Source organism: Perca fluviatilis, chromosome 8 (assembly GCF_010015445.1).
Source record: "Perca fluviatilis chromosome 8, GENO_Pfluv_1.0, whole genome shotgun sequence".
Classification (NCBI taxonomy): domain Eukaryota; kingdom Metazoa; phylum Chordata; class Actinopteri; order Perciformes; family Percidae; genus Perca; species Perca fluviatilis.
Window position 1 is genome coordinate 1,960,420 of NC_053119.1, and position 14,491 is coordinate 1,974,910.

The window sequence follows — 14,491 nt, forward strand, 5'->3', positions numbered from 1 at the left end:
ACAAATTGTTTATGGTCATTTTTTCTGATGTTTTTGTCAGTTTTCAATGTGTTTTCCAAAGCTTTTGTAGCTTTGGTTTTTACAGGTTGAATTGTATAATTTCTGGTCCGATAGCTTCTGTTGGTCAGGAGGTTTTGGGAGATTAATGAAGTCCACGTTGGAACTTTTTTCCAACTTTTTGTGACATTCTTGTTGCCATTTGATCTTTTTGAAACTTTGAAATGACAAGTCTTTACTAGAGGTTATGATTATTATTCATGACACAATTATAATGCTCTCAATGTAAAAAACAATATCTCAATGACAGTTTAATGTAATGTTAACACAGAAAGCTAAATAGTTTAGTAAGGTTGGATAATTGGGCCTCATGACATATTTATGACTTTATGTTGTCTTCGTTAATGTCAATGTCATAATTTATCGAATGACAGTTAATGAAAACAGTCATGAACTCTCAAAATGACTCCGTCATGTTCATCGGTGTCATGTCATAATGACGGTGTCATGTCAGCCTTATGAACACCCCTTCAAATAAACTGTTACCCAGAAAATGTTCTGTAATTTAACAGCTGCACAAAAAGTTTACATTTTTTTAAAATTATTTAAATATATATTATTCTGGAAACATTTTGTTATTAAAGTATGTTTTTATGACAGGGACTGAAGATGGAAAGTAGTTATTTTAACTAATTCTGGCATATTTACATGGTGTTTTTATACAACAATGTTCATAAATATGCATGGTCCCTATCAAATAAACCAATAAAATGCTGATACATTTGTACTTTTGGGAAGAACTGTTCCATTCATCCAGAAGATAATCCACACATTAAACCATGAGGAACGTAGTTTATATAATATGGAAACAGTTTCATCAGGCAGCCAGAAAATGATTTATTATAACTGTAAAGAGGGCGGGACTTCCTGTCCTCCCATCAGTCCCAGCTCCCAGCCTGCCATGATGACATGTTCCTAAAGAGTCCAGTGAGACGGAGAGGAAGGTATTAAACTCTGTGATGAAGCATGACTAAGCTTTATTACTGACTCAGTAATCCCTCGCCTCCGTGTGGATCCACTTCAGAGTGATGGAGCACTTAGTTATTATATGGATATTATATCACACTGACACGCTCAATACTAATGGGGGAGTGTGTGTATGTGTGTGTGTGTCTCTGTGTGTGTGTGTGTGTGTGTGTGTATGTGTGTGTGTGTTTCTGTGTGTGTGTGTGTCTTTGTGTGTGTGTGTGTGTGTGTGTGTATGTGTGTGTGTATTTCTGTGTGTGTGTGTGTGTGTCTTTCTGTGTGTGTGTGTGTGTGTGTGTGTTTGTGTGTTTCTGTGTGTGTGCACGTGTGTGTTTCTGTGTGTGTGCACGTGTGTGTCTCATTAGTACTGAGTTGTGTTATTTTTCATGCTTTAAACAACAACAACAACAATACTGATTGAATCTACGCCGTAGCCTGATGTGCACCTCCCAAGAAATGTAAAGCGCAATACTTCATGTACCAATACTTCATGTACCAATACTTCATGTACCAATACTTCATGTACCAATACTTCATGTACCAATACTTCAAGTACCAATACTTCATGTACCAATACTTCATGTACCAATACTTCATGTACCAATACTTCAAGTACCAATACTTCATGTACCAATACTTCATGTACCAATACTTCATGTACCAATACTTCAAGTACCAATACTTCAAGTACCAATACTCTGTACCTCATGTACCAATACTTCCATATACCAATACTTCATGTACCAATACTTGGTACCAATACTTCATGTACCAATACTTCATGTACCAATACTTCAAGTACCAATACTTCATGTACCAATACTTGTACCAATACTTCATGTACCAATACTTCAAGTACCAATACTTCATATAATTAATACTTCATGTACCAATACTTCATGTACCAATACTTCGGTACCAATACTTCATGTACCAATACTTCATGTACCAATACTTCATGTACCAATACTTGGTACCAATACTCAAGTACCAATACTTCATGTACCAATACTTCATGTACCAATACTCGGTACCAATACTTCATGTACCAATACTTCATATACTAATACTTCATGTAAATAATACTTCAAGTACCAATACTTCATGTACCAATACTTCATGTACCAATACTTCATGTACCAATACTTCAAGTACCAATACTTCATGTACCAATACTTCATGTACCAATACTTCATGTACCAATACTTCATGTACCAATACTTCATGTACCAATACTTCATGTACCAATACTTCATGTACCAATACTTCAAGTACCAATACTTCATGTACCAATACTTCATGTACCAATACTTCATGTACCAATACTTCAAGTACCAATACTTCATGTACCAATACTTCATGTACCAATACTGCATGTACCAATACTGCATGTACCAATACTTCATGTACCAATACTGCATGTACCAATACTGCATGTACCAATACTGCATGTACCAATACTGCATGTACCAATACTTCATGTACCAATACTGCATGTACCAATACTGCATGTACCAATACTGCATGTACCAATACTGCATGTACCAATACTGCATGTACCAATACTGCATGATCAGGGCCCAATGGAACCAACTCTCAGCAACAGATGTTCTTAAATTCTATCTTTAAATCTTCAGTAATTAAAAATTGACTTTAAAAGTCCAAAAAATGCATTAAAAAATGTCTGAAAAAAGCGTTAAAACAGTCCCAAAATAAACAGAAGCAGGATTCTGCAGAAATATTCGAATATTGGAATTCTTTTTTTTTTTTTTACTCCAAATGTTAACACAAACTTCTGCAGATTATTATTCTGAAAGATGTCTTAATTATTCAATCATTTATTTCATTGTATTAATGTTTAAAATGTTTATTGTCTTTTTATATTTGTATCTACAGTTATTGGCTTAAATTTAATCTCCAATAGTTGAACTGTCCTCTCATCAGTCAGCAGTCAAACCCGTTGAGCTGAAGGTCGGTCTGATCAGACCCATTGTCTAAAAGTTTTTATATATCAGAAATTTTTGTTTTCTTTCAACCAACTTTTCAGTTCACTACTTTCATTGAATTTGAGGGTTCAATTTGATAGCATTTGAAGAAAAATAATAAAAGAATGTTGAAAAAAGTCACAAAAATGCCAGAAAGAGCTTCAAATTTTTTTTTTTTTTTTTTAAAACTTGACAAAAACATCGGAAAAAGTGACAAATATGTCAAAATTTGAACCCTGAAAAACAAAAAGTTGCCTGGTCGACTGGAAGACAACAGGAGGATTAACACCACACCTGTACCTGTCTAACTGGGATAGGATTAGGACTCTCAGACTCCTGTTGCTGCTGTAGGTAATGAAATGCCTCGCTCACATTAACATATTAATTGAGATTTCCCAGCGACCCTGTTTTTGGCATCTGGATGCATTCATCCGAGTCTTTGAGAGGAATCGTAATGAGAGAAACTTTTGTGCTCTCGGTGTCTTGGCGGACGCCGCGGTTTGTGTAATCTGCCCTCTCATTCACACCGCCGCTGTCTGATTGTTCGAGGAATGAAAAAGCCATTTTGGATCGGGCGGCACTCTGAAAGGAGCCGCATGTTCGGCGCGCGGCCCCTCGGTGTCGGGGTCAGCGGAGGTCAAAGGAATTATGATTACGCTGGAGCCTCGCCGCTGGTACTCCCCCGCTGACCCCGACATAAAGAGGCTGATGATGGGACTCCGTGGCTCGGCGGGACGAACACGAGCGGTTTGTTAAGAGGCGAGAATCGCCGTTGTTCAGTTCAGGAGGTTCATCTCGACTAGATGGAGGTCGGCGCTTTGATTTCTTTATTTCGTTTTCAGAGAGCTTCTCTGACTCCTGATGAAATGTGGTTTAAAACATGTTTCACCGCTGAGACTCAGTGAGCACAAGGACACATGAAGAGCTGCAACTAACTCTTGCTTTTATCGTAGCTTATTTCCTTTATTTTTAGGAGTTGTTTGGTCTCTAAAATGGTGAAAAATGTGGATCAGTATTTTCCCAAGATGATGACAATATTCAGTTTCCCTGTCCAAGACGAGAGAAGAAACTAGAAAATATTCACATTTAACAAGCCAACATCACACAAGTTTGCCTGAAATTTCCAGCGGTACCGGAACAATCCCGGAAAATGAAATGGTGTGTGTGTGTGTGTGTGTGTGTATCTGTGTGTGTGTGTTCTTGTTTAACTATATTCATGGGGTCCAAAAACTGTGAGTCCAGTATACTTGTGGGGTCCCGACAGCTTTGTGGGGCCAAAATGCTGGACCCCACAAGTTTAAAGGGCTGTTTGAGAGTTAAGACTTAGGGTGAGGGTAATGGCAAGGGTTAAGGTTAGGCATTTAGTAGTGATGGTTAAGGTTAGGCATTTAGTTGTGATGGTTAAGGTTAGGGTAAGGGGCTAGGGAATGCATTATGTCAATGACGGGTCCCCACAAAGACAGTGCCACAAACCTGTGTGTGTGTGTGTGTGTGTGTGTGTGTGTGTGTGTGTGTGTCCATATAGACTAGTCTTTTGACTCACGGTCCTGGAGGCAGCAGGCTCGCTGGTCAGAGAGAAGGAGTCGCTCCTGAGAGACAGCAGGTCGGAGCAGGCCATGTCTCCTCCGTCACTGCTGCAGCTCGGAGGGGGGGCCGCCAGGGCCGCCGAGGTCTGCCGCAGAGACTGCAAACACATGGGGAAAACAGATCACTGGAACATTTATACATAACCATGGACAAGAAAGGAGAAGACAGAGAGGGAGAGGGAGAGAGAAAAAAAATAGCAAACCAAAGAAACTCAGAACAAATGACAGGAAACAGGAAGCAGGCATCAACATGCAGGGAGTAAATGAACCAAATCCAACCTGAAAACCACATTTCTAACATGGAAACACACCTTCAGCCTGATTCTGTTCCCATCATTTACACTAAAGCTGCAGAAATGAACACACCTGTCCTTCCTGCACACGCACACACACTCCCAATCACACATCACTTCCAATCTTCACTCGTGTCTCTCTAACAGCAGGATTAGCATAAGAGAGAATGTTTACAACTCTAAAATGTCCGCCTGAGTCGGCCTGTTGACTACAATTAGGCCTCAGCAGCAGTTTAATATCTCCGAGCGGGGACTGTCCTTTAGCTGTTGAGGACCAGAGTCCCATGAGAGCTCATTACACACACACACACACACACACACACACACACACACACACACACACACACACACACACACACACACACACACACACACACACACACACACACACACACACACACACACACACACACCTCTCGTTTTAAGTTCAGCTAATTATTTTAACATCTCCGTTACTGTAAATAACGTCGACACGGAGCTTTTATTTCAGAAGTGATCGTCACATGGAGGTTCACTCTGTTTCACGTGTTCAGCATGTTGTGTGTCATGAGGTTTACAGCATGTATGACGGGCCGTTAGGGACTTTATTCAGAATTACCATAAACAACTACTTACTAAACATCTATATATAACATACACATATGAAACCATTAACACTCACATATGTTACTGAAAAGTCACACACAAGTGAAATGCCTTTACATGCACAACTTAAAAACTTCAACACAAATAACTGAAGAAGTATGCCTGCATACACCTAAAAAGCATTTACACACACAACGGAAATGTTTTTACACTTACGGCCGCTTAAACAACCGCAACCTCCTCTTCAGTTAGGCTAATTACTTGCTTCTGTTCAGCAGAATCGGTGCGAATCTCAGAATCAATCAGAATCTTAATTTACCTTAAATGAACAGCTTCAGAGACATTGGAATGGTTATATGACTTTTTTTCGGTTGTTTGACTCAAGACAACGCTTGTGATTCCACCAGAATCACAAGATTTCAGAATAAACTCCCGGTGAAGACTCATGATCGTTTATCACATCAACACTCAATTGAAAAACTGAATGGAAGAAACCGTACAATATTTACTTTTATGGTAGAAGCACAAATATCCAGGATAAATGGCCAACTAATTTAATATTTGACAACTAATTCATTCATTTTTGCAGCTCTATAAGTCTGCTCCTCATTTCGTGTAAACAATTCTTCATTCCTCCTCTACATGTGTAAGGTTAAAGACCAGGGGTCTCATTTATAAAACTGTGCATAGGATCCTTACTAAAAGTGTTTGTACGCCAAAAAGCCAAAGCTGATCAGTATGTTAATGACCCTGGCAGTTCTTCTTTTGTTACACTGAATCATGATGACTGGTGGGGAAAAAGCAAAAAACTCTTGGGAATTGCTGCAAATTGAATTATAATTTTGGCCTGTTCTCACACAGTGTATAAACCTGATCTATAGACTACAGTTATTAATAATACTGTCCAAAATGGCAGGCATTACGGCACTCTGGGACAGCTTACAGAAGTGCGTACGTACGGTTTTATAAATCGGATTTTTTTTGGCATACGCCATTTATGGCTTTAGGGTGTACGTTCACTTTTTTTGTAAGATTATTTTTTCTGACATTTCCACCTTTAATGTATAGGACAGCTAGATATGAAAGAGGAGAGAGAGGGGGAAGACAGGGAGGAAATTGTCACAGGTCGGACTTGAACCCTGGGCCTTCTGCGTCGAGGCATAAACCTCTATATATGTGCGCCTGCTCTACCAACTGAGCTAAGCCAGCCATAGTATGTACACTTTTAGTAAGGATCCTACGCACAGTTCTATAAATGAGACCCCTGACAAGCTTTAGTTTGCACTGAATTAACGTGTGAAATGGTTTTCTCCTTGTAGCTGAGCTGTGTTTCCCGTTATATGAATGAAATGAAATATTTGATATCCTATTCTTATAACAATTGCTCCGCATCATGTAAGAGGAGGGGTGATGTTCTGCTTGTTTTTTATTCATAGCATGGTGACAGAAGGTTATCTGACACACTGCAGCTTTTCTATAAAAATATATGTTTGTCTTCATGTTGACGTGAATGAAAATTATGTTTTTTCTTCACGTTTTGTCACTCAAACAGAATTACGTAACCGGAGCTGCGTGAGGATTTTAATTACCAATCACATCTTTGAGTGATGAGTGAGAGAAGAACTAAAAGCACTGTGTTTGATGTTTAATAAGCAGGTCGTCCCCGCTGCTCGCACGGCGAGGACACGCGGCTATCATCAGTGTAACGTGACGTGGAGCGGCTTTAATTGGAGCTGCTGACTGTCACACGGGACGCGGCGTTAAAGCGTGCTGACGGGAGAGTTGGCAGTGAGCTGTGATGTTTAAGAAGGAAGCAATTAACAGTCAGAAGAGTTTACATGTGTGGTATTGTCAACGAAGAGCTTCACTTTAAAAAGACTTCTTTAATGGAGGATTTGAAGAACATGTTCAGGCGATTGGGACACTTTTCTCTTTCACGCAGTTGTCTTTGACTCTCGATTTATCCCAAAAATTTCCCGCGGCAGCACAGATCTGCAGGTTAACCCGACACAGCGAGACACAGAGACACCAGTGAAGAAGAAACCCAAATTATGTCACGATTTTGATTTTAAATCAAAATATCGATCAAAATGTGCTTTCAATTTGGCTTATTAAAAACTTTCTAAACTTTCTAAACTTGAATGAAGCTAAAAGTGAGTGTATCATCTTCAGTACTTCATGCATGCCAAACGGTCCAGCTTTGAGTTTGGGAGCTCTTCATAACTTAAGCAAACTGTCAAAAATTTGGGGATTAGCAATATTGATTGCAACATGAAATTTGACAAGCAGATCAGCAATGTTGTTAAAATGAGCTTTTTCCAGCTTCATCTCCTGGCTAAAGTTAAGCCCTTCCTTAACAGGCATGATCTAGAAAAGGCGATTCATGCTCTCATTAGTTCAAGGTTGGATTACTGTAATGCTCTTTATGTTGGTCCAGACCTCCAGCTCACGTCTTCAACTTGTGCAAAATGCTGCTGCTCACCTTTTAACAAATACATCTAGACGTGTCCACGTCACTCCTGTTCTCTACACCCTACATTGGCTTCCTGTGTGTTTTAGAATTGATTTTAAGATTTTATTGTTTGTTCTACATACGGCTACGTTTATGTCTGGTGTCTTTAATTACTACATCGTTTCCAAACCCTAAAACTTTAACATTTGGAAACAGTTTGGGTTTGATAATAATCCTAAACTGCAGTTTGCTTTGTAGTCTGGATGAGCACAAACGGAGACCTTTGGAAACGAAGATGATGACGCCAGCATCGGCCTCCTGATTGGGTCTTATCAGTTATGACGTATCCCCTTCCCTGATTCGTCATACTTCTATCATGTGACCCTTTCCCAGAAAAAAACAAAACAAGCTACAACATCCCGGAATGACGATCAACTAACCCCCGTTGTCTGTACTGCAACTAAGCCACTAGCACCAATCGGGTGGAGGATACATGCTGCGTCCTGTTTAGTATACGTGAATCCTCTCTCTCTCGCTCTCTCTTTCCTCCCTCTCTCCCCCCTCTCTCTCTCTCTCTCTCTCTCTCTCTCTCTCTCCCCTCTCTGTCCTCTCTCTGTCTCTCTCTCTCCTCTCTCTCCCTCCTCTCCCCCTCTCTCTTTTTCCTCCCTCTCTCCCATCTCTATCCACTCTCTCCTCTCTCTCTCCTGTCTCTCCCTCAATCTCTCCCTCTCCTTTCTCTCTCTCTCCTCCTCTCTCTCTCTCTATACCTTTCTCCCTCTCTCTCTTTCCTCCCTCTCTCCCATCTCTATCCACTCTCTCCTCTCTCTCCTGTCTCTCCCTCAATCTCTCCCTCTCCTTTCTCTCTCTCTCCTCCTCTCTCTATACCTTTCTCCCTCTCTCTCTTTCCTCCCTCTCTTCCATCTATACTCTCTCTCTCTCTCTCTCTCTCTCTCTCTCTCTCTCTCTCTCTCCCCCATCTTCCCCCTCTCTCTCCCCTCTCTCTCTCACCCCTCCCAGCGGAGAGCGTATCCTCCAGTGAGCGCTCCGGCCTGTAAATTGTTTATCAGACTCTAATGCAGGAGCCTAATCCTATTTGCATTCATATTAGTTTGCCGTATCGCCTTCTGATTTGAATTCTTCTGAGGGGTAAATAACTTCATGCATGATATCGGTATCTTCATAATTCACATCAGTAAAGTCAATTTGGTTTAAGTGCTCCTGCGGAGACGCTCAGAGGAAACTTATTTGGATCGCTGAGCATGAACACGTGACGGCCGTAATGGAGTCCGTCAGAGAAACGCTGATAGAAAAGAGAGATGCAGAAGGTCCAAGCTGCCTCGCTGTGTCTCAATAATAATGACTTTATTATAGTCTGTTTGGTTTGTTTTGTTGCATTTTCTGTTGCCGCTGCTGGCTGCAGCAAACTAAAGTCAACAGTCTTGATCCTGATTGGTTCACACAGTCCGTCCACCTCAGATATCACATTAATAAACACCATCACACAGTAAATGTCTGACTGTGTTGCAGCTGCTTGAGGTTTAACTCATCAGTGCGATGATGCAGGATAAGTCAAGTTAATAATAGACCAAATCACTGTGACGTCATCCTGACGTGTAACCGAGACTTTGAGGGGTCGAGACCGAGACTTTGAGGGGTCGAGACCAAGACTTTGAAGGGTCGAGACCGAGACTTTGAAGGGTCGAGACCGAGACAAGACCAAGACCAGACCAGTGCCAGACAGCCAGAGCTTCTTCTCCTGTCTCCCGCATTCACATTTCAAATTAGAAACGAGTCAAGTAATGGGTTGCATTTGAAGCAGGAAGTTTTACATCCAAGGGGCGTTCGGTATTTATGGAATGGACCACTGGAGGAAAATAGGGGAGGGTCGTGTCTTTTTATTCTTTGTTGAGGGGAGGGTCACCCAACATTTTTTTTGTCTACTTTTGTATTCATGAAAACTTGTCTGACACATATTTTTTCATGTAGCTCTCAGTCTCGACCCTCCTTCCCTACCCGATGGGTCTGACCCATGAGTGTGCTGGGGGGCAGGGGGAGGTATTTGTTTGGGTTAGTCGCCAGAGGCCTATACTACGAAGCAGGATTTGGCATTAACGAGCTAACTTAAGGTTCAACCCAGGATTTTCTGTACCACGACGGTGGATTAGTTGTTACCGGGTTCAATCGCCATGGTAACTTATGCTGAACACCTAACCTGGTCGGGAGCAGGTCAAGTTGGAGATCAGAGATCAACGGGTGTTAAAGCACCACCTACTGACCAATCAATACTCGATTGATAACGGCGTCACCGTTTTTTAGAAGATCAGGCGCAGCTCGGTGCACAGAGAGAGAACGAGAGGGAGAGAGAGAGGGGGCGAGAGGGGTGCGCTCATTAAAGTTAGAACATTTAGAGACCGACAACCATGTTAACATTCCCTGATGGGTATTTTTATGAAATATATAGATTTTAATGGGAGGGAATTACATATCGGCTCGGCTTCTTGAGCCGTGTGTCGCCAATGTGCACATCGTTTGAATTATGTTTTAATATTTTTATTTGCTCTCATGATCGCTGCCCACTGCCAAGGTTGCAACTGAAATAAAAGGCTAAAGCAACAGCAGTTTATGGAAAGCACAAGTGTAATTATGGTCAGATCTTGGTCCTGACTGATGAGGAAGTGATATTGATAAGAGTTGTGATTTACGCATCTACAGCGTCATCTATTTTTTTTGCCAGCTTTCCTTCCTGTTTTAGGAAGCAGCTCCTGTATTGTGTTTTCCCTGTAAAACCGTGTCTGTGTTCTTCAGATTTATGTAAAATTATAATTTGCTCTTTTTATATATAACATGCGGCTCTGGTAGATGTTTGCGATTGGTCGTGCTGTGCAAACCCCGCCTCTTTTATGTGAACGCGCGCACCACTGGATTGGGAAACCCTGAGTTGACTGAACTAGTTGATAACCAGCGTCGTGACACCGCTTATGCTGGACTGCGGTTGTTAGGTTAGGTGAAGCCGGGGAACTGAAAGAAATCCAGGCCATGTTGATCTTGCTTCGTAGTACAGGCCTCAGGAAGGCACCATTGGAGGCAAAAAACATGATCGAGTGCAGTGGGAGCACTGCCCCCCTGGTGGCTGAAACGGGTAATTGCATTGTTTAAAAAGAATTTGTGGAATAATTATGTCTGGCATGACCAGATATTTTATATTTTAAATAACACAAAACTAAATGGTGGTAGGTAATACAACTGATTTCTTAAACTGCTTTAGTTAAAAAAAATATTACCTGGCTGACGATGGGAGCAGCAGGACGCAAAAAAAGGAAAATTACAATGGTACAATGTGATTTAAAATCTGCTTTAAAAATAAACATACAGTACAGGCCAAAAGTTTGGACACAACTTCTCATTCAATGTTTTTTCTTTATTTTCATGACTATTTACATTGTAGAGTCTCACTGAAGGCATCAAAACTATGAATGAACACATATGGAATTATGTACTTAACAAAAAAGTGTGAAATAACTGAAAACATGTCTTATATTTTAGATTCCTCAAAGTAGCCACCCTTTGCTTTTTTGATAGCGCTGCAAACCCTTGGTGTTCTCTCAATGAGCTTCATGAGGTAGTCACCTGAAATGGTTTTCACTTCACAGGTGTGCCTTTTCAGGGTTAATTAGTGGAATTGTTTCCCTTATTAATAGGGTTGGGACCATCAGTTGTGTTGTGCAGAAGTCAGGTTGATACACAGCCGACAGCCCTATTGGACAACTCTTAGAATTCATATTATGGCAAGAACCAATCAGCTACATAAAGAGAAACGAGTGGCCATCATTACTTTAACAATTGAAGGTCAGTCAGTCCGGAAAATTGCAAAAACTTTGAATGTGTCCCCAAGTGCAGTCGCAAAAACCATCAAGCACTACAACGAAACTGGCTCACATGAGGACCGCCCCAGGAAAGGAAGACCAAGAGTCACCTCTGCTGCTGAGGATAAGTTCATCCGAGTCACCAGCCTCAGAAATCACAAGTTAACAGCAGCTCAGATTAGAGACCAGATGAATGCCACACAGAGTTCTAGCAGAAGACACATCTCTAGAACAACTGTTAAGAGGAGACGTGCAAATCAGTCCTTCATGGTCAAGTAGCTGCTAGGAAACCACTGCTAAGGAGAGGCAACAAGCAGAAGAGATTAGTTTGGGCCAAGAAACACAAGGAATGGACATTAGACCAGTGGAAATCTGTGCTTTGGTCTGATGAGTCCAAATTTGAGATATTTGGTTCCAACCGCCGTGTCTTTGTGCGACGCAGAAAAGGTGAACGGATGGATTCTACATCCTGGTTCCCCCGTGAAGCATGGAGGAGGAGGTGTGATGGGGGGCTTTCATGCCTGGTTCCCACCGTGAAGCATGGAGGAGGAGGTGTGATGGTGTGGGGGGGCTTTGCTGGTGACACTGTTGGGGATTTATTCAAAATTGAAGGCATACTGAACCAGCATGGCTACCACAGCATCCTGCAGCGACATGCCATCCCATCTGGTTTGCGTTTAGTTGGACCATCATTTATTTTTCAACAGGACAATGACCCAAACACACCTACAGGCTGTGTAAGGGCTATTTGACCAAGAAGGAGAGTGATGGAGTGCTGCGCCAGATGACCTGGCCTCCACAGTCACCGGACCTGAACCCAATCGAGATGGTTTGGGGTGAGCTGGACCGCAGAGTGAAGGCAAAAGGTCCAACAAGTGCTAAGCATCTCTGGGAACTCCTTCAAGACTGTTGGAAAACCATTTCAGGTGACTACGTCTTGAAGCTCATCAAGAGAATATAAGACATGTTTTCAGTTATTTCACACTTTTTTGTTAAGTACATAATTCCACATGTGTTCATTCACAGTTTGTATGCCTTCAGTGAGAATCTACAATGTAAATAGTCATGAAAATAAAGAAAACACATTGAATGAGAAGGTGTGTCCAAACCTTTGGCCTGTACTGTATATGTTTTGAATATAATGTTCAGCTTTGGCAGCTTTACCTATGTGCTAAAATATACAATGACTGAGGAAGCCTAGTGACGAGTCCATAGCAACCAGTGTTGAATTTGTTACTTCCCAGTGTCATTTGCTGAATGGTCTCAATGTTTTATTTCATGTGAATACTAGTTTACTAGAGGAGTAACTTAGTATTTGAAGTAATGCAGTAATGCAGGAAGTGTGCATTTAGTTTCCATGCTTATTGTGTTTCCACAACAATGTTAGTGAGTAAATCTACTGAAATGGCCACTACACCATAACAGAGGAGTGGGATGTGTAAGATGAGAAAGCAGAGGTTAACTCATGTATGTCATGGCTGTAAAAAAAAAAAAATCAATGGGCATCTGTACATCTTTGTCGAGCGCAAACCAGTGCAGAAGGATTCAATAAATTGTTGGGGAAGGTCATGCCTTTTTACCAAATTATGTTGGAAAGTCATAGAAAAGTGATTACTGGCAAGTGGAGAGTCAAGTCTATTTAGACTAAAGATCCCAAAACTCCTCCAGTGGCCCCTTAAATAAATAACGAGCAGTCCCCAATTACAGTAATGATGTCAACACATAAATCAGAAAATGCACTTTAGTGATATCCCCGTAGATAAATTCAGAGTCCTCTTTATCCAAGACTGAGTAAAAATGTGGTCGATTCCAAGACAAGACCTTTCAAAAGGGGTTTTGAGACCGGTCATAAGACCACTTTTGATCACTCTTAGTCTCAAAATATTCCAACTTTTATCTCAAATGTATCGGTCGTCTCTGCTGTGCTTATTTTCTTTTGGGTCTGTACTTATTTGCAGCAGCCACAAACGATCACTAAACTAGCTGATGTTCACTTTAAATGGTTGTTTGTCCCCCCTCTAATACAACCCACAGGAGTGTTTTGCAATGGTGGCGGTTTTAAACTTGCGTTAACGCTGTGAAACGGTCTCAGTTTGGTTCGGTTTAGACACCAAAACTACTGAGTTAATTTACAGATAAAGCAGGCAACACATCCATCAAAAGTCACAATAAACTGCTTCAGGCAGACGTCTTATGTCTAACAGACTCACCTACGAGGATCATTTTTTTCAGAAGGTCTCCTTTAGAAGCCTACAACACGTTTAAACGCAATAAAAACACTTTGTACACAAATACTCTCAGATGGCCAACAACAACAGTGGTGGAGTAGCCATTTATGTGAAAAACCATGCCTGAGTCTGAGTAAAGTCCTTCATACAACTACACTGTCTTCTCATTCTTCTCAAACCTGCAAAGTCTGTTAGATGCACCGGATATAATGGATCTTATACTATCTTAGCTTGTGGAGATTTCAATTATCTATTGTCTAGAGCAGGAGAGTCAATCTCAACTTCACTAAGGGCCACACTGGAAATGGAAATGTAAAATAAAGACCTAAATGTGTATTTTAGACTTTTTTTTCACCACAAGTCTGAAAGATGTTATTGAAGACAAATAGCCCAAAATCTCCAAATTTACCAGTGAAAAAAAACAATGTTTTTGCCTGCTGTGTCTCGCCTTAAGTTTAGAAAAAGATGTGTAATGT

At 41.0% G+C, this 14,491-nt stretch overlaps 1 protein-coding gene across 1 annotated transcript in view; it reads right to left on the minus strand.

Annotated features, from left to right (window-relative positions):
• LOC120563719 (ankyrin repeat domain-containing protein SOWAHC) overlaps window positions 1-14,491 on the minus strand; it is a 44,320-nt gene that overhangs the window by 24,332 nt on the left and 5,497 nt on the right. Inside the window, exon 5 of the mRNA XM_039808078.1 lies at window positions 4,552-4,692. Within this exon, the coding sequence (XP_039664012.1) occupies window positions 4,552-4,692 (141 nt within the window). The remainder of the gene's footprint in view (window positions 1-4,551; window positions 4,693-14,491) is intronic.